The following is a 26,150-nucleotide window of genomic DNA, read 5'->3' as shown; positions in this document are numbered from 1 at the left end:
ATGTGTGTGAAATGATGTGGTAATAATATCCCCATTTTATCCAAAAACATATACCTTTAATGAAACCCAGATTGACTGCCTGGAAAGTATCTTTCCACATCTTCCCCATAATAAGACATACAAAGAAGGACACACACACGTGAAATGGGGGTGTTGGTAGTTTGATTTTATACAGAGGGGAGTGTTGCATATACATATTATGTGCGCATTACACGTATTTTGTCTCACTTAATAGCAGATTTTGGCTCCCTTGCATTCAGCCATCTGGGTATTTTCCCACTGTCCCGTGGTGTGGATGCTCCTTCAGCCATCCCCTGTCCACATTCATTCAAACTGCTCCTTTTCCTAAAGCCTGCAGCAAATATCTTTACATATACCCTGACATCCCAGTACCTCAAATCCCACATCTAGCTTCCCAAACATGCGGTTGGTGGTTCCATCCCGACATCCTTGCCAGAGCTTTCGTATTCTGCTCTTTTTTTAATTTTGAAAATCAGATGGGTGAAACATAGCCTCTGAATTTGCTCTCGTCTGCATTTGCCTTCCTCCTAGTGACGAGCATCAGATTTGCTACTTTCATCGTCATCTGGACATTACGTCTTGTGGATTTCCAGTACACATCTGCCCATTTCTCTTCTGGGTTTTTCTGATTTTATTTTATTTTTTTACTTAAATTCAATTAGCCAACATATAGTACATCATTAGTTTCAGATGTAGTGTTCAATAATTCATCAGTTGCGTATAACACCCAGCGCTCATCCCATCATGGGCCCTCCTTCATGCCCATCACCCAGTTACCCCTTCCCCCCGCCCACCTCCCCTCCAGCACACCTCAGTTTGTTTCCTAGAATCAAGAGTCTCTCGTGGTTTTTCTCCCTCTCTGATTTCTTCCCATTGAGTTTTCCCTCCCTTCCCCTATGACCCTCTGTGCTGTTTCTGATTTTATTTTTAATTTACATTGAGAGAGAACTATTCATTAGGGGGGATAACCTATGAAGAGCATAGATGTTGCAAACATATTTCCTATTTGGGGCCTTGGATCTTGCTTACACTCCAGCGTACATTTTTAAATACACAGGCTAATATATCCACCTTTTCTCTTGTTACAGCTTTAGACACCACTTTAGGTCACAAAATCCCCGCCAGGAGCAAGTACTCCCTAGCATTCTATTATTTTTCTAGGGCTGTCATAAAAAATAACATAGATGGGGTGGGGTGTGCTTAGACAAAAGAAATTTATTTTCTCTCCCTTCTGGAGGTTGGAAGTCTGACATCAGGGTCCTAGTGTGGTCGGTTCTGATGAGGGCTCTCTTCCTGGCTCATAGATGGTCACCTTCTAACCATGTTCTTACAGGGCAGAGAAAGCAAGCCCTTGGGTGTCTGTTCTTATAAGGACACGAATCCCTTCATGAGAGCCCCACCTCATGACTTACTTCAACCTAATTACCTCCCAAAGGCCTCATCCCTACATATCATCACATTGGGAGTTAGGGTGTCAACATGTAATTGTGGGGGAGCAAGACACTTTTCAGTCCACAGCAAGTGCCTTGACACAGAGGTACCAGTTTTATTTGTCAGCAAGCAAAAAAAGCATTTTCCAGCAGAAATGTATGGATGGTTCCATGTGCTTGTCAATGCAAGCAAGCGCATTTCCCACACAGTTACCCAGAAACCACAGATGAGCTTGAGATCCATGTGAGGACAAGTCCTAAGGTAAAAAGAAGATGACTGTTAATTCCCCCTGAAATTTTCACTCCTGACCACGGCGGCGGGGGGGTGGGGGGGGCGGGGGGGATCTGATACCACAGGCTCGGGATGCTAAATGTTATCAAAATGCAAAATCACTTCCTCATTTATTCACTTTTATGAAACTCAAGGGCGAGCTGTGGTGGCATGGTTTTAATTGATGTATTGATTGCAGATTTTATGGAAGTAATTGTGTGGAATTCATAAAACAATGATTTAAGTGGCAGAAACATACATAAATCAGGCCTGCAGTGTTCTACTTTTAGGTAATTGATAGAACTTCCATTGGTTTCTGTAATTAAAGTAACAGCCTAAATTAATTTATGGCTTCCTCTTTCTTCTGCCCAATACAGAAAATGTCAGTGGACTGAGTTCAGCTGATAGAAAGTACACGTATAGGTCACTTTGTTGCTGACACGCTGGTTTAAACCGTGTCTTCTCTCTCCCTCTCCAATATCTCAGAGCTCCTTGAGGCTCTGAAAAGGCCTTTTCTAATATTTTCTGGAGGAATCACTTAAGAGAAGGATAATCAGAGCTGGAGTGAGGGTGAGGCAAGGGGGGGACTCACCTTGGACAAAATCTAAAGAGGTGCCAAAAAAACTCGATAGTCAAGATAAATAATATTCTAAAAAAAAGATAATATTCTAATGTGGTATTTTTTTTAAATCTAAATTAATGGAAAAAATTGATAATGAACAAAATATCAAAATTTTCATTAAGACAGGATGAGTATTATTAATTTTTTTTTACTTTAGGGTCCAATATGTTCAACATAGCACTTCTTTGCTTAAAGTTTGAGAGTCTGTTCATCGTGGATTTTTTAAATAATTTAACTTTTTAAAAAATTACGATTTATCCTGATGACTGGGGGTGTTTTGGTGTCACCTCCTCTTAAATTTTGCACCCAAAGTGAATGCCTAACTGGCCCTACCCTAGTCCAGCCCTGAAATAATAAAAAAATAATAGTAACAATACTCATATTAACTCATGGTACTATATCTCAGGCATTCTGCTAAGCCCTTCACATGAACTTTCTCCTTTAATCCTCACAAGAAAAGTATGAAATATGATTATGCCCCCTTTTTGCTTGAGAAAATGTAGGATTAGAAGGATTAAGAAATTTGTCCAAGGTGACCCAGCCAGATCAACTTTGAACCCAGCCTAACTCAATCCCAAGCCTTCCGTCTTCCCTAGTCTCTAAATTTATCCACCAGCGTGTGGAAGCGACCACATGCTCTGCTCCTGGAAATGTCTGAGCAGGGAGTGGTCAAGTGCTTTCTTCTTCTCATCCCTGGATCCCTGGAGAGGCAGCTCTTCTGTGTCTCATCTGTCTGGCCAGGGGTTGGCAAAATTGTCCTTTAAAAGGCCAGATAGTAAGTATTTCCAGCCTCGTGGGCCATCTGCTTCCTGTTGGCAACTACTCAACTCTGTCCACAGCTTGAAAGTGGCCACAGCCAGTACAGAGATGAATAGGTGTGACTGTGCTTCCAATAACACTTTATTGACAAAAACAGTCTTTGGGCCAGATGTAGCCCAAGGGCTGTAGTTTAGTGACCCCTTTGTTAGGCTAGCATTCTTATCTGAAAGGGCCAGACTCCAAAGACAGCTGGCTACGTGGGAGAGGAGATCAAAAGGGACCTTCTTTTCAGTGGGCACCCTCATGGGTCTTTTGCATTTTGTGCCACTTTATCGCATTTCAAACCCAATAATGGAAGGTAGGCACATAAACAGAATACCCTTCTCTTGGCACTTATCAAAGTCAGACTGATACATGAATTCGGTCTAAATAGGGTGGGTTGGCTTAGTTTTGCCCTCCTAACAAACAACAAACAGATGGGGAGTTGGAAGCATCAATCTGGTGCTATTGGGCTTTCTCCAACACCTGCCCCAGGTTCCCTGGGATAGAGGGTGAGACTCCATTAACGTACTCAGGATGCCTCATCGTTTGCCTGGGCTGACTCGGGCTCCTCCAGCGCCTTCCAATACTGTTGGTCGGAAAGGTGCTCCAAAGTGCATCCTTCTAAACAGGAATCAGCGCTCCTTCTAAGTCTGTGTCTCAGCATTATGGTGACATCATACCTCTGCCCACTGCGTCATCATCTCTGAAATAATTCCTTCCATTCTTTACTCATTTTATCAGTCCTTTGATGGGGGAGGGGGTTAAAGGGCATTAGTTCATTTAACCAATTTTTATCACGTTGTTTCTATATGCCAGGTACCCTTCCATATAATGTAAATACTTCGTGAGCAAGGCGTCCTCTTCTGAAAAAATTTTTATTCAAATTCAATTTAATTAAGCAAGGTGTCCTTAAGTCAGCCTCTGTAGTGTCGCGTTCTTGTGGGCAAGACAGATAATAGATACATAATGCTAATGTCTCAGAATTGCCAACAAATTACTCACAGGGATATTTGGGGGCCATACCCAACAGGAGACTTACCCTCCATTAACACGGCATTTTTAATGCCTCTTGGTAGGTCAGCTAAATATTGACGTTCTCACCATCCTCCTGCATTATGGACAGACCCACCTGGCCACTGAAATCCTACTTTCCTCACTGAACCCATGGACAGGGAGATTTTGAGACTTCTACTGTACCGTGCTCTGCCTGTCACCCCAATCATAGCACACGCCCGATTTAATGCCCAGCGATTGCCCACAGCCAGACACAGCTCTGCAGCGACCACCACCGCTCCCCAAACCCCCGTGTCATTCTGTCTCCATCACTGAAGTACCATCTCTGCCTGGCGCCTCTGGCCCCGCTTTCCCACGGCGGGGCACAGCGCGCTGACTTATGAACAGGTAGTTTTTAAGAGGTTTTTACTAGCTCCTGTGTTAACTTATTTCACCTGGACACCAGCTTTCTGAACAGGCTCTGTGGTATTTTCAATCCACGCCCCACCATCGCCACAACGGGGCTAGCACCTTCTTCCACAGCTGCCGTTACTTTGGCTGACTCATGATCATAGACCACATTGGTGTGACTGTTTTGCCCTCTTAAAAAAAAAAAAGACAATTTCGGGGGGGGAACCCACTAGTTGAACCTCCTCAGTTGTTCCCAGGAAAGAATCTGCAAAGAAGCCACATTTCAGGCAGCTGCTATCTAGCTTTCTTGGCGCTTTGGTTATTAATCTCAATGCAGAATGGTGGCTTTCGTCTTTTGCAGATGGGGGTCTCACTTCTGCAAAAGGCTGCCAATTGCAAAAACTACCATCCCGTGGTGTGCCCCCAAACATCTTATTTGTCTTGATATTTCTTTCACAGAAATACATATGACAGATAAGGAGTCACTGGAGGATGGTTTGCTTTGTGTCAGACAGATATTAAAACAATAAACTACGTTGCCCTGGGATTCCAGCGCACACACAGCCAGAGAACAAGGCCGAGACGAGATGTTTCTGAAAGGCAGCGAGGCAGTTGTTCTGGGAGAATTCCCTGGAAACCCCAAGTCCTATGATAGCGTTGACAGAAAGTACTTTTTAATGCTCACGTTTTTGTAAGAAGACCAACAAACTCTCTGGTGCAGCCCCCACATTGAACTCCTGGGCCATGCCTACCTTCCACTGGTCCTTGGCAGAGGTGAGAAGGAGATCCCCCAATGGGTTGAGCAGCTTATTTTAGAGTTCTTTTTTTTTTAAGCACTCATGGGTACTTCATTTGCTTTCTCAAACTAATGTAGATTTAAAATGGGGGGGGAACCCAGCTATTCTGTGTTCAGACTGAATATGAAATTTTCAGGGGCCAAAAATAAGATCCTGTTTGATTCCTGGAATATAAAGGGGGCAGCTTGATGCAATGGGGCAGGTGTGTGCTTCTGGGGGACCTGGCTTTGTAAATGGGGCCAAGTCCTCTCTCAAAGTCGGCACGGCTGGGAGTGAACAGCTTAGAAGGGGGGAGTAAGAACAGCCAGCAACATGTAATTCAAGTGCTGGAGGCGGGGCGGGGGGGTTCCTTCTTGGTGCTTCTTGCGAAGAAATGTGCCCAACCACAGAAGTGGCCCCTCCTCCCCTTGCTTTCTTTATTTTCAAAAGCAAATCTCCCTGTGCACTGCAAAGAATCACGAAAGGAAGCCGAGCTTGCCTCCCATGGAAGGGAAAAGAGCCTGGCATAGTTCATTTAAACATGATAATTTAAACACTTGCTTCACTCCAAAAACACCATTTTCTTAAATCATATTTTCATTTCTGTGAAAGTACTGTCATGCCAAAAGCTATTTTATTGCTTCTGGAGAATTTGGGGGGAGTGTTAACAAAATGCAGTTTTTAGGACCAAATAACACACCACATATTTTCAATCTGTCTCCTTGGGTTTTGTTTGCATGCAGTGTAGACTTGATGCCTAATTGCTTTTTATGTAAAAACAAACATACCAGAACCAGTTCTATAGGCACACCTGCCCAAGGATATATATCATCCCCACCCTCGGTACTTGCTTCCAGGTTCCAAGAAGCATTTCCCAAAGGCTCGTTTCTGCTGGCAAAACCTAGTCCCCAGTATTGGTTTTACAAAATTCTCCCTGAGCAACAATCATTTAATGACAAGACCTGGATTCAGATAGAGGTGGGTCTACATCATCATAGTACACCTAGCGGTTTGACCTTGGTCAAATCTGATTGCCATGAGCATACTCGTGAATACCTACCCACTTGTGAGCATCCTTGTGTGAAGAGTCGTTCAGATTGCTTGAGGCGTTTTATCTCCTCAAATGGATGGCTACACTTTCCCTTTCTTCCATAGAAGCCATCTTCTTTGGGACTTTTTAAAAGTTCACCGAAGAAGCTAGTCTGGAATGTTTGTTAGTCTAGTGACTGGACAACCTATTTCTGGATGGTTTTCCTTTAGTCTGTTAAAGATGGGGGTTTGGGGAGGGTTCCAGCTCAGGTATCAGGCAGGCAATCCATAGATCCAGATGACACCTGTCCTCAAGCTTTACATGGGGTGTGACTCAAAGGATTGGGATTCAGCCTCCCAAAGCTGGAAGCTGACTCTCAAAATCCGATGGCCCTAACACTGACCAGCTGGCTGGAATTAAAGTGGACGATGCATTTGCATCGTGTACCCATCCTGTGAGCCACCGCCAACCCCCTCTGAGGGCTTCACCTGCAGGAGCTGCAGCAGCCCCAGAGAACCATGGGAAATCCATCCCAACATATGAATCTAATTTATCTCCCTTGCCTTGTTTCCTACTGGAGAGGCAATTCACCAGGCTAGCTGTTTCAGCCACCTGTTAGCCAGATCATGAATGATTTAACACGTGAAACTTTGCTGTGTATATGCACTCGATAAAGTAATTATATAAACTATTTGCATTTTTTTCCCATGGCTACCTGATAAAAGCTAAATTGACATGGCTACAGGTCTTGTCAAATGAATAGAGTATGGCAAATCGCTTTATCCAAATTAAAATAGATCTCAGCATCTCGCGGCTTTGTCTCCAGCGTTTCTTCAAATAACAGAAAGCACCTTTGCAAATGCCTTCCGTGGTCCTGCCAAGTTAAGCCCTCCAAGACTGAGATTCATTCTCGTTGTGCTGAATGAAATGTTACAGAAATCCTGCCCAGGGTGGGTATTGTCAATACCTCTGCGTAGATAGATCACAAATATGTCTTCTGCAAAGGAAAAGTGTATCTCTGCGCATCCGGCAGCCATGGCACTCACCGCGCATGTCTGTTGGATTAATCAGACCATTTGTAACGCAGGAGAGAAGAGACAACCCCCAACTTCGGGAGGTAAGCGGGAATAATGTGGCAATTATTTAAAAACCAAGGCTGCCGTCCTCATTCAGAGACTTAGCGATGAAAGAATATTCACGTAAGCATTGTGTGTGGGTTTTGTTGACGCTTTTTGAATTTGTTTTTAAGTTGGGAAACATTGCTGCTTTGGGAACACCAGACTCACTGCTCAGAGTAAATCATCCCTGTGTGTTCATGGCGTTTAGTTTTCTTTATTTTTTAATCCCTGGATGACTCATCTATTTCCTTTCTAAGGAAGAGACTGTTTCTAACCGAGTTATGAGTGAAGTGATATTTGATAACAATATTAATAAATCAATTATATAGAGAAAAAAGTGCATTATCCCAAATATTATGAAAGTTTTTATGCAAGTCTCAAATCTTGGAGAAATTTCTAGTTGAAGTTAGTCGTAAGGAACTCATTATTTTGACAGTAACAAGGTTTGTGTTTACAACACCATGCTAGTGTACCCCAGGTCCGGTTCCCCAATATTTTTGGAGATGTGGAGAGAAGCCCCAGTGGAGAAGGAAAACAGCTTGCTTTGGACTCTTACCGGGAACATAAATCAGTAGTGGTCCCTGTGGCCTGTATCCAATTAGTAGAAAAGGAGCAAAGCCCTTCCAGGTGTCTTGAAATCTCAGCACATAGAGAACAGGAGAAATGGCACCTGCCCTTCCCCTCCTTCTGCCTCCTGTCCCCGACCAGGAGCATATTGAGGTCTCAGGGAGGCTTGTCAAGAGTCTCCCCTGCAAATTCACTCAATCCGTGACAAACTGGGCTGGTTCTCTTGGTTGTGGTATGAATATGGGTTGAGGTTGTAGCAGTTTGTACTGCTATAAGAGGCCGTAGGAGGGGAGTAAAAACTGAGAGGCCCTAAGGAGCAGGGAGAGAGTGGAAGTAGAAAGTTTTTGCCCAGAGCCGACACGGGTTGCCTTGGTCCAAGTTGCCTCATTGCTTTGTTGTATACTAGATAACATGTTGGGCTCTAGTGTCAGGCTGTCTGAGAGCATTGGGCGAGCTTCCAGGGTGTTGCACGTCTTCCTGTTCTCCCCAGGAGAGTGAAGGTAGCAGTAATGCCCGGCTCATATGGTTACGGAGTTAACCTTGGGGTCTGGCGGTTAGCAAGTGTCAGTAAATAGTAGCCGATACACAGTTGAATCTCCTCTGTGTGATAATGGAGTACGGGAGGTTGGACTTCGGCCAACTATAATCACAGCTTTGCTTCGACTTTTCCATTTATTGTTGTCTGGACTTGCCTCAAGTGAGGTTGAGTCCCTCATCACTCATGTCGCTAAACCCGACTTTGTCTTAGCATATGCACCTTTCATAAGCAGCGTGGTAGCAACTCTCACAGGTTCAAGGACTGTCCCCCCTTTTCCCTCTATAGCTGAACGACTGTGGCATTCTGAGTTCATCTGACAACATACTCAATAAACATTGCAGTAATTACCCGAGGCCAGGTGATCCTGTAGCTGCTGGAGACACAGTATTGACCAAAATAGAGTCCTTAGGACATCCCCACGGAGAGCTATATAGTGAGGGTGCAATCCGATGAGGTGGTAAGGGCCAGATGAGTCAAGGGAAGGAAAAAGGCTATTGACAGGTGTGGCCGGGACACGTCGAGGAGATGGGGAGAAGCCCTTGGGGGAGGAAATGACAATGGAGCCAGCATTTGAGTGAGCCGATCAACTCAACATTTAGGGACAGGACAAAGGAAGGAGAACATGCAGAACCCACAGAGAAGCAGCAGCCAGGCTGGAGGAAAAGGCAGCATTGCAGCCTCATACAGTAAAGATTTAGGTCAACAAATTCGGCTCGGGCAATGCAGCCACCATCTTTTTTTTTTTTTTTTTTCCCTTTCTCCTTTCAAATAATGTGCTTTTTTTCTCCAAGTTCAAGTTCTTGCCAATTCCTTCGACACATCCTAATCAGACCTAGAACAGCCAAGAAACTTCTGGCTAATTTGGATTTGACTAAAACTTTTGTACCACGATGCTATGTAGAGAGATTCAATTATGGTGCACAATGTTTTGTGAGTAACTACCACCCATAAAAAGTTAATTAATCAGGGCTGTGTCAATTTCCTCGTGCCATGTCAATTTGCTGCCAGGTAATTAATCACTAATCACCCACCAAGCAGCAGGCTGGGGGGACAATCCACGAGCCATTTATTGTCTTTTCCCAAATAAATGGCACGCGCAGCCAGGAAGAAACACATCTTGCCTTTCATAATATTTTTATCGACACTTTTGCAAGTTGTAATAGACTGTAGCAACAAGCAGCTGCAGTTCAATGGGATATGAATATTAAGGAAACAAATGAGCGGAGATTTATAGGACATTGCGTTTCTGTTATGTCAGTTTTGAGATTAAACCCAGCAAATGAACAGTGAAAAATTATTCTTCCATGTGGGGAATGGTGATTAGACTTGTACATTAATTAGAAATTTTTGTTTTCCTATTCAATGCATCTCAAATGAGGATGTCCTATAAGGAACTGTTTGTCCAAAATGTAGATTTATTCACTTCTAAACAGCAGTATTTAATATCAACATGCATTTTGAAATGAAACAACAGTCAGTCCCAAATGTGTGGTTCAGGGATAGATATATGAGAATACGAGAATCAGAGATTCCAACAAATTAAGTGGCTATTTTGGTCTTTTTGTAAATGACTGAATGGGTGGGACAACCCCTTTCTCTCCCGAAACCTTGAAATTGCTGAGTTTTAACAAAATTGAAAGCTTTTCCATTTTTGTTTTGACCTAGAACTAAATGTGCTCCATCATATTAAATTTCCCATTTGATGCCATTCAAAGAGAGTGACCCAGTTGCGTATAAATTCTGTTATAAACCAATTTGATGTACTTTTGTTTGAGATTCATTTTGAAAAAATAAGCAAACATTTTTGTCATTTGGAAAAAATAATCCTCTTCATTGTGATGTTTATCACAACACTCTGCCCCTGAAATTGAGCTAGAGCTGGTTGTTTATTTCACCTCAGCATGTTACCTATTATGCCACTTCTTAATTTATGGTCCAGCACGTGAAACAGGAGTTCCCTCAAGGGGAATCCTGCAGAACCGTGAACCTGCTGTTGAAAGCATGACTGCACCCCCAGAATTGTGTAAGTGAATATCTCTTACCATAAATTACCCACAGAATGATTCAACCCCAAATTAACATGGACAGCGCTCGATCTCAGACCACTCCAGGGGTGGGCAATGGTGGCATTGTGGCGCAAAGGGAGAGAAGAGGAGGACAAAGAGAAGCCCTCTCCTCCATTCTGATGGAACACCTTTTCCAGGGCATCTGGCAACCTCATGCAAATTCAAACCAGCACACAAATGCAAAGAATAATTGCCCATTACCGCAGCTGTATTTTTTTATGGCTTTGATGCTGAATCTGCCCCCCTGTTGGCTTTTGCATCTGCTACTCTTCCATCTCTCCCAAAGCTCTAAAACTTTAATATGCACTTTATAACCCTCAAGTATTTTCCACTGGTTTTGTGTTTCTTCTTTTGGGATTTCCGGGCTGATGAGATGATCTCATTTGTGTTTATTTCGAAGGTAAGCACCATATTCGTAAAAGAGAGAGAGGGGGAGCGTGCACGTTTGTCACTGTAAATACACTCAGTGCAGAGCTGAGAGAAGGTGGGAGGTGGGGGCTTTGTCTTTGATGGGAGACAGGCGGTAAGCAGTTGACACTTTGGTAAATGGCCCATTTGGCTGGTTGATACACCCACACATCTTCTGTTTAAAAATGTTGATTCGCCTTGATACTTGAGCACATCACAGCATGCCTCTTGTTACATCCCTAAAGTTTCCATTTCATTGAGTTCCATGGTATACAACTTCTCATGCCCAAGAACTGAGCGAGCTATTCCACTCACACTCCCCCAAAATATGCTGTGGGTATCAATCTAGCTGAAGGTTGGGAGTGGGTAGGCAGGGAATGTTGATGTGTCAACAAGATGCGCAATTGGTATTTGCTCCAGAAGCTCTTGCCCTGTTTTCTTTGAGAGAAACTCATTTTTAGCTTATGAGCTAAATCCAATTTTCGTTACAGTGATACCAGATTTTTCACTTTGATTCATGCTGGATAAGGTTTAAGAGGGAACCTTTCCAGTATAATGAACCTATGTTGTTGTTTTTTTTTCTTCTTCCCTTGTCTCCCTCGTGCCAACAACTAAGGATTTATACTGTGTCCACAAAACAACCTGAATATTTTCCATTGTTCCCCAATGATGGTCTCTTTACATGTTTATTAACTGGAAGTTCAACTAGAAATAAAAAAATCCAGCTCCAGCACCAGGGGTTTAGAAATGCCTATAATTTGGTGTCTTTTGTTTCTAACACTGTTCTTTCATTAACAAAGAGGCTTTTACAAACATGGGACAGGGTGACAGGTTTATGACTTTTATTAACATTGATTTACTCCGTTCCAGAAACGGAGAGGACATTGTGAGTTTCCATTTGGCTTTTTTGCATTAGATTTATTAAACATTTATTGCCCACTTACTGGATCCAGACTCCTGAACTGGGGCATTGATAGTGTGATAACTTTGACTCAACAAAAGATAGGTGTCGTGTCCCAAAGTAAGCACATAATTGAGATGTCTTCTTTCTGTGGTTCAAGGATAAAGCCATTTCGGTTTTGTTTCATCTGTATCTGAATCATCTGTCTAGGTAATTGTTTCAAATATGCATTTAACCATGTCCCAGCACCAACAAGCCAATGCACATGGTAGACAAGTAAACAAATCAGTTCCTTCCGTCCTGAGTCTAAAGGAAGCTTAACAAACAGTTGTGGGGGGTTTTGTTTTGTTTTTGTTTTTACCTGTGCAATTGACCATTGGTCTTAGTGGCAAGAGAAGAGAGTCACTCAGAATCCTAAACCAGCTGCAGGGGTACCTCCTCTAGTGGAGATGACGAGAAACACAGAAGGCTCAGCCAAACATCACAGAAGTTGGGGATTATAAGCAGTGTTATATTCCATTGTTCCTAGTGGCACACATTTACTGCACTCAGAGATTTGCTCGGTTGCCAGAGAGCACTGTCTGGGGCTCTGTGAAGGAACCTGACCCCACAGGTCCTTTGATAGGTATCAGTGTCTGGGGGTGACAGGGGGACATTTGAGTCCTGCTTTTCCCCAGAACAAGAACCTGATCTCCCAATCCCGACACAGCACAGCAATGAACATGAATTTCAATGAATTAAGGTTTTGCAATAATTCCAAGTACAATGCTTGTATCCAAGTCCTCTCCCTTTTTATCAGCACCACACATATGCCAACTGTGGTTGCCATTCCTGGGCCAGTGCAGCACCTGTGAGCATGGCTGTAGAACTTACTTTTATTATAGGGATCATGACCAAGGGCCAGTTGTATCATTGGCCCCCTGTGTGTGTGTGAACCCCGGGCGGAACACTTCATATAGTGGGCAGTGTTGTGGAAGGTGCAAGGTGAAGAGGCAGTGCCTCTACGGTCCCAGAAGAAGGGGGATGAACACCGGTTCACCTCCAAAGGGTATCCAGGCACCTGCTTTGTGCCGGGCACTCTTCCTAATCAACAGGTAGAACAGAGAGAGATCTCTGCCCTCGTGGAGATGTACATTCTAGCAACAGCGGGGGTCCTTCTCTTTCATTTCTGTCATCTAAGCTACTTGGTTGCTAGTACACCCAGAGAGCTTTGTGGCCACTTCCTTCCAAAGAAGATTAAAACATAAATGAAAGAAGGATCAGAATAAGAAGGAAGGAAAGTAAGGAGAGAGGAAGGAAGTGTTCATTAATCATGATAAACTAAAGGCTTGCTAGGGAGACCCCTTGGCAGCCCGAGACTGGTAACAAAAGAGAGATAGCTGAGCAAACCACCCATCTAGGAGACACCCATGCTTCCTTTATGAAGCCTCGGGTCCAAAGCATGATCTGCATGAACCTCCTTATTTTGCCTAAGGGCGCTTGGCCCTCCCAGAAAAGCGATTATTTTAAACCAGGAGTTGATGTGTTGCCTTTCCTGTGTTCCTTTAACAAAATAAAAATCCCTCTAATGTGCCTGGCTTGGAGGAGCCCCCCCAAAGCCTTGCATGGAGACCTGTCCTACCTCATGCTGCCTCGGGAGGGACATCTCCCCACTGTAGCCAAGGGTACAAATGGAGCCCCGGCTCCACCCTTTCCAGCAGCTCACGCTGTCCCCCGCACCACTGCCGAGCTTCTGTTGCACGTTGTATCTCAACATCTAAATCTTCCAAGAATTATTGTAAAACCTGCTTGTCGCTGAGAGGGATCTGGTCTCACTCAGTCTGCACGGGAGCTGGCGATAATGAATGGGTCAGCATAATTACCGTGTCTCCTCACCCAGGCAGCTCTGCCACATTGTGAATTTTTCATTTTATTTCAAAATCCAGGGCGTTGTTATGAAAACTTAATATTTGAACTGTGGCAAGATGGAGTTGGGAGTCACAGCCACGCTCACTCATTTTCTTGCCAGTCCTGAAGCAAACAGCTCCTATCTCATTACTTCTGGGCTTCTACGGTGTTAAGACTTACTGGCTTTTCCCATTAGGAGTGACACCTCTCTACCATTTCAAGCACATCCGCACGAGCCAGGGGACGCGGGTGAGGAGGGGCCGGCAAGCTGAGAGTTAAGTACAGCTGCGTGACCTGACTTGACCAACAATAAGAAGAAAAAAAAAGGTTAAAAATAACCTTTTAGGGTATGGTCTTTGCAGACACAAATAAAGATAAAATCACTCTGACTTGGTTGTACAGTTCCAGCATTTAACCCTCCCTGGTGAGAGAAAGAACTGGTGGAATCCATGAGAACACGCAGAGAATTGCAGGTGATAGTCCGTCAGTCTTCACTTCGGGTTCAAGGGTTCTATTCCAGTCCGTGCGATGCTGTGAGGTGTAAGGGATTGGGGATGGCTGTTTCATCTCCCCATTCCCTGCCATGCCCCCCCCGCAACGCAGCTAGGGTATAGCGTATCCAAGGACGCTGTGGCTAATGAATAGATGGGGTTCTGTGCCTGTATATGGTGGTAAGAAGGGGAGAGGCCCCCCGCGCCTTGGCAGTTTGGATATAAGCTAGAAGCAACTTCAACACAGCCTGAGACACAACATCCTATGAGCGGTTAGGTGTTCCCCCAAATGGAGCTCCCAGAGAGAGGCGTGCGTGTGCTGATTACCTACATTTGAGAGCCTCCCTTGTGGTAGGACGTTCTGAGCATGGAGGCTCCTGTCCCTCCCACCCTTGTCTGTCCTTACATACACTGTGTGAACTCCCAGGAGAAGGGGAGCAGGGGAGGAAACCCTTGCCGCCCTGCTTCCTTCTACCTGTTTCTCCCTCCCTCTGGAAAGCTCCTGTGTGTCAGAGTAGCGGGTCGGGAAAAGAACCTGAGATGAGGAGAGGAGGTTGCAGAGAGAGTCTGTCCATCCAACTTACAACTTAGTTCTCTTGTTTATGTATTTAAGCTGCCCCTACGTTCCATCAGGTGTCCAATATTTAGAACCTACTATGGGTAAGATCAGGGGGCTTTTGCTGACTCGGGGAGGCACGGGCAGAAGCGAAGACAGATGAGCGGCGGGGGGGCGGAATCCTGGAGCAACTTGCCGGTTGATAGGGGAGAGAAGAGGTAACACCTTGACTGACCCCCTCTTTTTGAAACTAATACCTGCGAGAGGTTGGGTGTTTTGGGCCTTTAATATAGATTTCCTGCCACAGTGGATTCCCCAGAAAAGTGCCTCCTCCCTGGGATGCGGTTTGGGCGCCCTGCCTGCAGTTTAGTGGGGATGGCACGCTCGAGACTGGCACTGTGAGAGCACTGTGAGATTCAGACACGCAGAAGGAAGCAGAAGTGGTTTCCTGAAGGCTTTCCTGGGCCCCAGTGGGTCCAGATTTGCAGACACCCTAGGAGGAAGGACATCCCAGGCAGAGGCAAGAGAATGAAATATCAGGGGTCTCTGGCATCAGGCTTAATTTCCCTCTTGATTCCTCAGCAAGCCATCCCACTCAGAATTTTCCTCTGAGGAGGAAAACTCAGCCCACACCCTCTTCTGAAGAGTTGAGTTCCCAGACTTCTCTGTAATTACGGTTGTTGTGTGTGCCTTAAAAGCTGTTAAATGGTTTGGAGGCTGATGGGATATCGGTAACCATTTGTTTCTTGGCACATAATGGGTTTGCACACTTGTGATGCATGCACGTGTCTGTAGGAACACTGTATTGCAATTAAAAATTTTTAACTAGCAATATATGTACATAAAGGAAAATGTGGGAAATAAATAACGGGATAGGGAAAGCAATCAGTAGATAACTAACACACACACACAGTTCAGCCCCAGGGATAACTAGGAACACACTGAAATTATGTATATGTACACACAAGTGTATGCGTATATAAATATGCACATGTACACATTCACTTACACAGGCACACACCTATGTGTGGATACATCATGCATGTATATTGTGTGCCCAGACACATAAATCTCTATAACACACAATATACGTATATGTGTGTATAGACAGACGCAGAGATGTTGGCAACACAAGGCACATACTTCTTGCAGTCTACCTTTGTAGAATTTTAACTTTGTGCAGTGAGCTTGTCTCCCGTTACTACGGATTCTTTGTAAATGTTTGCCATTTACCATATTCTCTTGGGCACAGGGACCACCGCCTTAACTAGCCCACTCTGTCTGGAATTGCGCCTTGACCTCCTCCCTGCTGCTGCCTTTGGAACCCTGCCTTCCGGACGAGGGCCAGGTGTCGAGCCTCGGCCCGCAGAGCGAAGGGTCCTGGGTGGGCAGGTTGCCCTCCACGACAGGTGTGCTTCTGAAAACCTTTGCTCTGCTCTCTCCTTTCCCACCCTGCAGTGCCCGGCTTCCCGTATCCAGCCGCCACCGCCGCGGCCGCCTACCGAGGGGCGCACCTACGAGGCCGCGGCCGCACCGTGTACAACACCTTCCGGGCCGCGGCGCCGCCGCCCCCGATCCCGGCCTACGGCGGGTAAGTGGGGCGGCCTCCCTGCCGCAACGGCCTCCCGCACCAGCCCCCTCCCGTTTTTGTGAGTGCATGCTGGTCTTGACTGCCCCACCAGAACCGCCCCAGCATGCAGCCCGGCGCGCGCCTGCCATGGAGCACCTTGCAAAGAGTATTGAAAAATGAGTGTAATTTGTCCTGTCATGGTTGGTGCCTTCAAGCATTCTACATGTCACATGTTGTTATGTAAATTCTCTCTGAGACTGAATGCTGGAGAACAGAGAAATGGCTACAGCCAAAGATGTATTTCTGATGATTGCAAACATCTGGTTATTAAGGAGGTTGGATCACATTTGCCCCTTGAATCTGTCCATGGAGGGACATGAAGTCCCCAAACATAAAAGTCACTGGGGTGGTCTTGCTCCGCTCCCCTAAGACACCTTGCTCATCAAAGTTTTATGAACCCTTGCCTGAGAAGAGAAAATTAGGTGTGGAGTCAAATGGAAACATTCGGAAGTTCAAAGAAATTGGAAGTAAGACCCGTTTCGGTTGGATTTTCCAAAACGGGCATTTGGCTTCCTTTCCCCTCTGCAAGGAAACGCGGGGTAATGGCTTCCCCATTGGCAGTTTGGTATCTGTGTGCATGGACTCTGGTATTGCCAAGTGAAGATCAAGGAATGACAGGGAATGCGAAGAAACAGTGGTCTTGGTGTGGTGGGCTGCAACCCCACAATGCTACCCTTTCTTTCCTCCTGTTAAGGGATCCTCCTGGAACATTCAGGCACCCCTGGAGTCAGGGAGAAAGGGATTTCTCAGCTGGTCCTCAGGGGATGTTTGGACTGTCCGGAGACATTTGGGGTTGTCACAGCAGGAGCAGGAAGGTGCGATGGCATCCAGGATGGGGAGGCCAGGGATGTTGCTCGACATCCACATTGCACAGGATGGCCCCCAACGCAAAGAGTTATCAGACCCCAAATGTCAGTAGCGCTACTCAGAACAACTCAGCCATGCCCAAGGCAGTGTGGCATAAGGCTTTACCAGCCAACGACTGGCTTTCTGGTCTGTAGAAAGAATATGGCTGTGTTCCAGGCTGTATGAAAAGGGTTAATGCGTTTTTTATAGCTCTGTTCCATATAAATCTTTTAGAAAACCTGCATTAGCCTAGATTATCTCTCTATTATACTGATGACAAAGGAAACCACTCTTTTTTTCATTATGTATTCATATCTCACCCATTGCAGAGGAGAGCACTTGAAGTGTTTCAAACACAAATGCAATGAGACAAAGTTAAGAATATAAATAAATGAATCTAGATTCAGTCTTCAGGAGGAGAAAATAAAGGCAGAGAGATCGGTCCGTGTTCATTGTTTCTTGTGTTGTCATTAGCCTTGGGTCACTTGTGAGTTTCTTAGTGGACAAAACAACAGTGAAAATGTCTTTCTCATAGAAAGATGGTGGATAATAACAAACCAAGGATGAATTTGCCCTAAATTCTCTCCACCCTCCAAAAACATGCATCTGCACCTCTGGAAGCCTTTATCTGACCACGTGATATAAAGAAGCATCCACAGTGTTAATCATTATTTCCAGCCCCACAGTGTTGAGCCTGTTTTATAGACCCAGAAATGCAGAAATAAAGACGTGTTATTCCCAAGGTCACACAGTAAGTTGTTATGAAGGGAAAAAAACCCACCAAGTTATCCTGTAGGCTCATGTAATTACTAAAGCAAGATGCATAAGCCATAAATACAAAATTGCATGTTTATACCACATTAGTTTGTCTGAAAATTATTATCTTAGTAGACGGTAATTGTAGCTTTTTGGTATACGTACCCTCAGTATCTCACTACTATACTGAACAGGAAAAAAAAATAAAATTATATGGCTTATCCTCACATGAACAATTTATAAAAATCTCCCAAAATAACACACCTGCTGTAAAATTGAAATTCGCTAACTTACAATGAATTTGCTCTTTGCCAGGGAAGAACCATGCATAACTAATTAATGCCACATTCACCAGGGAGAGACACAGGCATCTCCAAATGGTGAAGCAACGTGTGTGACTGCTTCAGATGTGACTTAATTTAAATCCTCCAGCAAGTTTCCTAATCATTTTGGTTATAATGGTACACGGTGCCTCTTTGCTGGTAATATTCCAAGTGGAATCCTGAAACCACTGTTAGTAGTAAGATGAAATTCTCAACACGGGAGGAGGACGGGCAGAAGGGCTAGGGATGTGCGTGTCCATGTCTGCGAGTTCTATAAGAGCAAAGTGCTGATTGAAAATAGGAGACTCAGTGAGGGTGTTTTGCTGTATTACAAACTACCTGGGTGCACTGGTGCCTAATGAGAAAGTGTGAACCCTGCATCTTAAAGGAAGGTTTCCCTTTTCTTCTGCTTGTTGGCTGAGGCTGCAGGAGACTGCAGGGCGGGCAGCTCATTTTGGAAAGAATAGCAGAGGACAGCTCGTGTCCCAGCAGATATGGGCTAGAGTGGTGAGAGCCCTGAGCTTGAGTGGAAGCGAACAGCAGAGAGATTGGAAACCTACTTCTGTTTCCAGAAAGCAACGTTATCAAGATTCAGGTGGTCCAGGTGATTGTGTGGATTTCCTGTAGCCGTTTGTCTCCAAAGTCCCTTTGGGGAGATTTGTGGCATCCACTAATGTCTTTACTCCAGTGCAGTTCAGCCTAACATCCTTTTTCTCAATTCCACTGCATTGTCTTACACCTTTGAGGAGTTCCTTCTAGTTAGGGGCAGGGAGCACCATATAAGTTAATAATTTCAATAAATGTGATAAGTGATAAGGGTCTTCTGTGAGCACCAAGGAAGGCCCCTTAGCTCCACTTGGGTTTTTAGGGGCTTCCAGCAAAAGAAGAAATGTAGGATGCACTGAAGTCCAACCACTTGCTAAATTGCCATGCTGAGATCCTATTCCTCCATTCTCCCTCACACCCACTGAACCCCATCTTTTCTAAAATGTCACCCAGCGAGCTGCATTTATTGTGATTTTCTGTTTGTCATCAGTTGCAAATAGAGCTAACTGCCAACCTAAACCTCTGCTCTTCATGAAGTATGCAATATATACTTTGTTACTGAAATTCCAACCAAAAATGTGTCATTTATCCTATGTCCATGTATGGCTTCCATATTGTTTTCCCAATATATTGAAAAACAAAATCCGGGCACCTGGGTGGCTCAGTCATTTAACCATCCACCTCTTGGTTTTGGCTCAGGTCATGATCTCACAGTTGGGGGTTCAAGCCCCATATCAGGCTCTGTGCTCAGTGTGGAGTCTGTTTCAGATTCTCTCTCCCTCTCTCTCTCTCTCTCACATACACACACAAACACACACTCTCTCTCGCTCATAAATTTTAAAAAGAAATCCCACGGAAGCTCCATGGCTACTTCTGTGGAACTTTGGGCGACCCTTGGAGGTATCCAACACCGAGATGGTCATACGGGCAGATTCACCAAGCATGCCTTCCCATTCATCCATCTCCTTTGATTGATCTGGTTTTCTCCTCCACATCCTGGTATTCTTTGAAGTCCCCCCCCAGCAAGTAAAGAGCACAGGTTCTAGGAAAGCCCTATTCTCTTCTTTCTCACAGAGCTAAAAAGAAATTTCTTGGGACATTAGTACGTGATCATTTGCTCTGGGGGAGAGTGTTCTGCTTGGACCGTGGAGGGACCACAGGAATGGGTGGAAAACCTAGATTGATCCAGCCAACTCACTGTTGATTGTCAACATTAACTGAATGAGGATGGGTGATGAGTTAGAAACCTAGTGTCTGACCACTTTCCTAAGAAGCTCCTGCAGACCACAGAGTTGGCTTTGGATGGAAGCACTTCAATAGTTTATGGAATATGTAGGTCATAAATAAAATATTAATTAGTGAATGGTTTCCGAGAGAGCTGAATCACTTGGTCTGCCATATTTCTCCTTGCATTTAATTCTGGAGTCGGTTTTGATAGAGAAGCATCCATGTCCGGTCTATCTTCCTATGGCTCACATGTGGGAGAAATCACCCATTGGGCAATTGCCATCCAAAGGAGCTTGCAGATTGATGACCCATGGATGGAGATGGCAGGTAGATGCACTGGAGACACATCCCCCAGACTCAGTACAACATCTGATACTAAAAAACAGCAACTGAACCCCAACACCCTCCCATAGGAATACCGTGAGACTGGCCTCACCAAATTCTTGTTCTTAATTAGCTACTTAACTCTTAAGCAGCTACTTACCAGGTGCTTGCTGTGTACCATGCATATCATCTGGGGACACAGTAGAGTGCTCTAATGGAGCATCAAAGAATATTTTAAAAATTGTTACTATTCTAAGCTAAAAGTCCAGTATCTGCTACAGGGTTCTGGTCTTGGTTCTCTGGGTATCTTTGAACAAGGTGTTCTATACTTTCTCAGGAAATTAGTTATGACACATCTATGTACAACTTCTCCGAGTTACCTTGAGAAGTGGTTTGAGGACACTGTGCTATTTTTGTGTATTGGAGAGATGTGGTAGTATCCCAGGAAAAAACTCTTAAAGCTGGCCTGTGTAAGAATAAACCCCACACATAGATCCTTGGGAACGCTTTCGGGGTAGGTCCTAGGAAAGTGTCTGACACCAGCCTCTGGAGCTATGTGTATGTGCCTTTCTGGCTATAAATCAACCACACTTTCTGGCTTTAATTTCTAAATGTCTAATCCTCAGACTGTATTGTCTATTGTTTGGGACCTTTCTCATTTGATATGAACACTAGGAACTAAAGTCATCATCCATTATCAGAATATTTTCCAGAATTCTCTCTAGCTTTTTGTTTGTGTGTTCAGTTTTTGGTGTGAATTCTTGTTCAAACTTCCAGCCAGTTTTAAAGTGTGACCTCTTTTACATTTTTTAAAAAGCTTCTGATTTGACTGCACCTATAGACAAACACCATAAATCAGTGGTTCTTAAATTTTGGGGTGGAGGGGAGAGTTATGTCACAGATGCCTTTAGTAATTTAATTAAAAATGGGTTTTCACTAGGAAAATGTTGGTGTACACATACATATATCTGTACACAATAATATACAAATGCCAGGGAGTTTATGGACCCATGTCTATTCAAAAACAGCCAGATTTTATTTTATTTTTTTTTAAAGATTTTATTTATTTAATTGACAGAGAGAGAGACAGAGAGAGAGGGAACACAAGCGGGGGGAGTGGGAGAGGGAGAAGCAGGCTTCCCGCCGAGCAGGAAGCCGGATGCGGGGCTCGATCCCAGGACCCTGGGACCGTGACCGGAGGTGAAGGCAGTTGCTTAACCAACTGAGCCACCCAGGCGCCCCCAAAACAGCTAGATTTTAAACGCATTAAAATTTTAATTCATTTTCTACTTAGAAGGGGCAGCAAGGTAGAGCAGTTTTAAATAACCTCCCCTACAGGAATGCGTTTGTGGTGGGGATATATTCTGTTACACAAACAAATTGTATAGTTTGGGCATCCTCTACTTTCTTTCCCCCCCTTTTTTTTTTTTAAGTAAACTAATTTGCTGTAGTGCAATCATTCCCTGCTTGCATTCAACCAAATATTTACTCTTATTACCTTTCTAAGAAAATGAGTTGCGCATTTGCATTGTGTTCTTGCAAAAACATATTGCAGGCCCAAAGTGATTGGCAAGCAATGCAATTACTTTTGCATGGCTAGACAGACCGTCTTTGCATTAAAATTAGACTGCACCTGTTCAGTGCATGACGGCAACTCCCTTCTCTTGTACGGGGCCTCGGTTAATTTATCTCTAGATTCATACGAGCCACCAACTCCTGCTCTCCTTTCCCTACACGTCTGGTACTTTAAGTGCACCTGTTTCGTGGGGCTTTAAAAAGTCTTTGGACGCATTCCTGGAAACCAGCGTTAGAGTCTGTAAGAGCTTTCTGTTATTTATTTATTTATTTATTTATTTATTTTTTACATCATTAGTTTTTAATATAGTGTTCCATGGTTCATTGTGCATAACACCCAGTGCTCCACGCAGAACGTGCCCTCTTTAATACCCATCACCAGGCTAACCCATCCCCCCACGCCCCTCCCCTCTAGAACCCTCAGTTTGTTTTTCAGAGTCCATCGTCTCTCATGGTTCGTCTCCCCCTCCGATTTCCCCCCCTTCATTCTTCCCCTCCTGCTATCTTCTTCTTTTTTTTTCTTAACATATATTGCATTATTTGCTTCAGAGGTACAGATCTGTGATTCATCAGTCTTGTACAATTCACAGCACTCACCATAGCACATACCCTCCCCAATGTCTATCACCCAGCCACCCCATCCCTCCCACCCCCCACCACTCCAGCAACCCTCAGTTTGTTTCCTGAGATTAAGAATTCCTCATATCAATGAGGTCATAGGATACATGTCTTTCTCTGATTGACTTATTTCACTCAGCATAACACCCTCCAGTCCATCCACGTCACTGCAAATGGCAAGATCTCATTCCTTTTGATGGCTGCATAATATTCCATCGTGTATATATACCACCTCTTCTTTATCCATTCATCTGTCGATGGACATCTTGGCTCTTTCCACAGTTTGGCTATTGTGGACATTGCTGCTATAAACATTGGGGTGCACGTACCCCTTCGGGTCCCTACATTTGTATCTTTGGGGTGAATACCCAGTAGTGCAATTGCTGGATCGTATGGTAGTTCCATTTTCAACTGTTTGAGGAACCTCCATACTGTTTTCCTGAGGGGTTGCGCCAGCTTGCATTCCCACCAACAGTGTAGGAGGGTTCCCCTTTCTCCGCATCCCCGCCAACATCTGTCGTTTCCTGACTTGTTAATTTTAGCCATTCTGACGGGTGTGAGGTGGTATCTCATTGAGGTTTTGATTTGGATTTCCCTGATGCCGAGTGATGTGGAGCACTTTTTCATGTGCCTGTTGGCCATTTGGATGTCTTCTTTGGAAAAATGTCTGCTCATGTCTTCTGCCCATTTCTTGATTGGACTATTTGTTCTTTCGGTGTTGAGTTTGATAAGTTCTTTATAAATTTTGGATACTAGCCCTTTATCTGATATGTCATTTGCAAATATTTTCTCCCATTCTGTCAGTTGTCTTTTGGTTTTGTGGACTGTTTCTTTTGCTGCACAAAAGCTTTTTATCTTGATGAAATCCCAATAGTTCATTTTTGCCCTGGCTTCCCTTGCCTTTGGTGATGTTTCTAGGAAGAAGTTGCTGTGGCCGAGGTCGAAGAGGTTGCTGCCTGTATTCTCCTTTAGGATTTTGATGGACTCCTGTCTCACATTTAGGTCTTTCCACCATTTGGAGTCTGTTTTTGTGTGTGGTGTAAGGAAACGGTCCAGTTTCATTCTTCTGCATGTGGCTGTCCAATGTTCCCAACACCATCTGTTGAAGAGACTGTCTTTTTTCCATTGGACATTCTTTCCTGCTTTGTTAAAGATGAGTTGACCATAGAGTTGAGGGTCCATTTCTGGGCTCTCGATTCTGTTCCATTGATCTATGTGTCTGTTTTTGTGCCAGTACCATACTGTCCTGATGATGACAGCTTTGTAATAGAGCTGGAAGTCCGGAATTGTGATGCCGCCAGCTTTGCTTTTCTTTTTCAACATTCCTCTGGCTGTTCGGGGTCTTTTCTGGTTCCATACAAATTTTAGGATTACTTGTTCCATTTCTTTGAAAAAAGTGGATGGTATCTTGATGGGGATTGCGTTGCATGTGTAGATTGCTCTAGGTAGCATTGATATCTTCACAATGTTTGTTCTTCCAATCCATGAGCGTGGAACATTTTTCCATTTCTTTGTGTCTTCCTCAATTTCTTTCATGAGTATTTTATAGTTTTCTGAGTACAGATCCTTCGCCTCTTTGGTTAGATTTATTCCTAGGTATCTTATGGTTTTGGGTGCAGTTGTAAATGGGATCGACTCCTTCATTTCTCTCTCTTCTGTCTTGTTGTTGGTGTATAGGAATGCCACTGATTTCTGTGCATTGATTTTATATCCTGCCACTTGACTGAATTCCTGTATGAGTTCTAGCAGTTTTGGGGTGGAATCTTTTGGATTTTCCACATAAAGTATCATATCATCTGCAAAGAGTGAGAGTTTGACTTCCTTTGGCGATTTGGATGCCTTTGATTTCTTTTTGTTGTCTGATTGCTGTGGCTAGGACTTCTACTACTATGTTGAATAGCAGTGGTGAGAGTGGACATCCCTGCCGCGTTCCTGACCTTAGCGGGAAAGCTCTCAGTTTTTCCCCATTGAGAATGATATTTGCTGTGGGTTTTTCATAGATGGCTTTCATGATATTGAGGTAGGTACCCTCTATCCCTATACTCTGAAGAGTTTTGATCAAGAAAGGATGCTGTACTTTGTCAAATGCTTTTTCTGCATCTATTGAGAGGATCATATGATTCTTGTTCTTTCTTTTGTTAATGTATTGTATCATGTTAATTAATTTGCAGATGTTGAACCAGCCTTGCAGCCCAGGGATAAATCCCACTTGGTCATGGTGAATAATCCTTTTAATGTACTGTTGGATCCTATTGGCTAGTATTTTGGTGAGAATGTTTGCATCCATGTTCATCAAGGATATTGGTCTGTAATTCTCCTTTTTGATGGGGTCTTTGGTTTTGGGATCAAGGTAATGGTGGCCTCATAAAATGAGTTTGGAAGTTTTCCTTCCATTTCTATTTTTTGGAACAGTTTCAGGAGAATAGGTATTAATTCTTCTTGAAATGTTTGGTAGAATTCCCCTGGGAAGCCATCTGGCCCTGGGCTTTTGTTTTTTGGGAGATTTTTGATGACTGCTTCAATTTCCTTAGTGGTTATAGGTCTGTTCAGATTTTCTATATCTTCCTGGTTCAATTTTGGTAGCTGATACATCTCTAGGAATGAATCCATTTCTTCTAGGTTATCTAATTTGCTGGCATAGAGTTGCTCATAATATGTTCTTATAATTGTTTGTATTTCTTTGGTGTTGGTTGTGATCTCTCCTCTTTCATTCATGATTTTGTTGATTTGGGTCATTTCTCTTTCCTTTTTGATCAGTCTGGCCAGGGGTTTATCAATCTTGTAAATTCTTTCAAAGAACCAGCTCCTAGTTTCATTGATCTGTTCTACTGTTCTTTTGGTTTCTATTTCATTGATTTCTGCTCTGATCTTTATGATTTCTCTTCTCCTGCTGGGTTTAGGCTTTATTTGCTGTTTTTTCTCTAGCTCCTTTAGGTGTAGGGTTAGGTTGTGTATTTGAGACCTTTCTTGTTTCTTGAGAAAGGCTTGAATTGCTATATACTTTCCTCTCAGGACTGCCTTTTCTGCATCCCAGAGATTTTGAACAGTTGTGTTTTCATTTTCATTGGTTTCCATGAATTTTTTAAATTCTTCTTTAATTTCCTGGTTGACCCATTCATTCTTTAGTAGGATGCTCTTTAGCCTCCGTGTATTTGAGTTCTTTCTGACTTTCCTCTTGTGATTGAGTTCTAGTTTCAGAGCATTGTGGTCTGAGAATATGCAGGGAATAATCCCAATCTTTTGGTACCGGTTGAGACCTGATTTGTGACCTAGGATGTGATCTATTCTGGAGAATGTTCCGTGGGCACTAGAGAAGAATGTGTATTCCGTGGCTTTGGGATGGAATGTTCTGAATATGTCTGTGAAGTCCATTTGCTCCAGTGTGTCATTTAAAGTCTTTATTTCCTTGTTGATCTTT

The 26,150-nt window shown here is 43.9% G+C and overlaps 1 protein-coding gene across 4 annotated transcripts in view; it reads left to right on the top strand.

Annotated features, from left to right (window-relative positions):
* Positions 1-26,150, top strand: part of RBFOX1 (RNA binding fox-1 homolog 1) — a 2,099,893-nt gene that overhangs the window by 2,021,736 nt on the left and 52,007 nt on the right. For all 4 annotated transcript variants that reach the window (XM_073899542.1, XM_073899544.1, XM_073899543.1 and 1 more), the window contains one exon: positions 16,346-16,478. In XM_073899542.1, the coding sequence (XP_073755643.1) occupies positions 16,346-16,478 (133 nt within the window). The remainder of the gene's footprint in view (positions 1-16,345; positions 16,479-26,150) is intronic.

Source organism: Callorhinus ursinus, unplaced genomic scaffold, assembly GCF_003265705.2.
Source record: "Callorhinus ursinus isolate GAN/ISIS: 27379988/994484 unplaced genomic scaffold, GSC_fseal_2.0 scaffold13, whole genome shotgun sequence".
NCBI classification, from domain to species: domain Eukaryota; kingdom Metazoa; phylum Chordata; class Mammalia; order Carnivora; family Otariidae; genus Callorhinus; species Callorhinus ursinus.
This window is presented reverse-complemented; position numbering and strand designations above follow the sequence as displayed.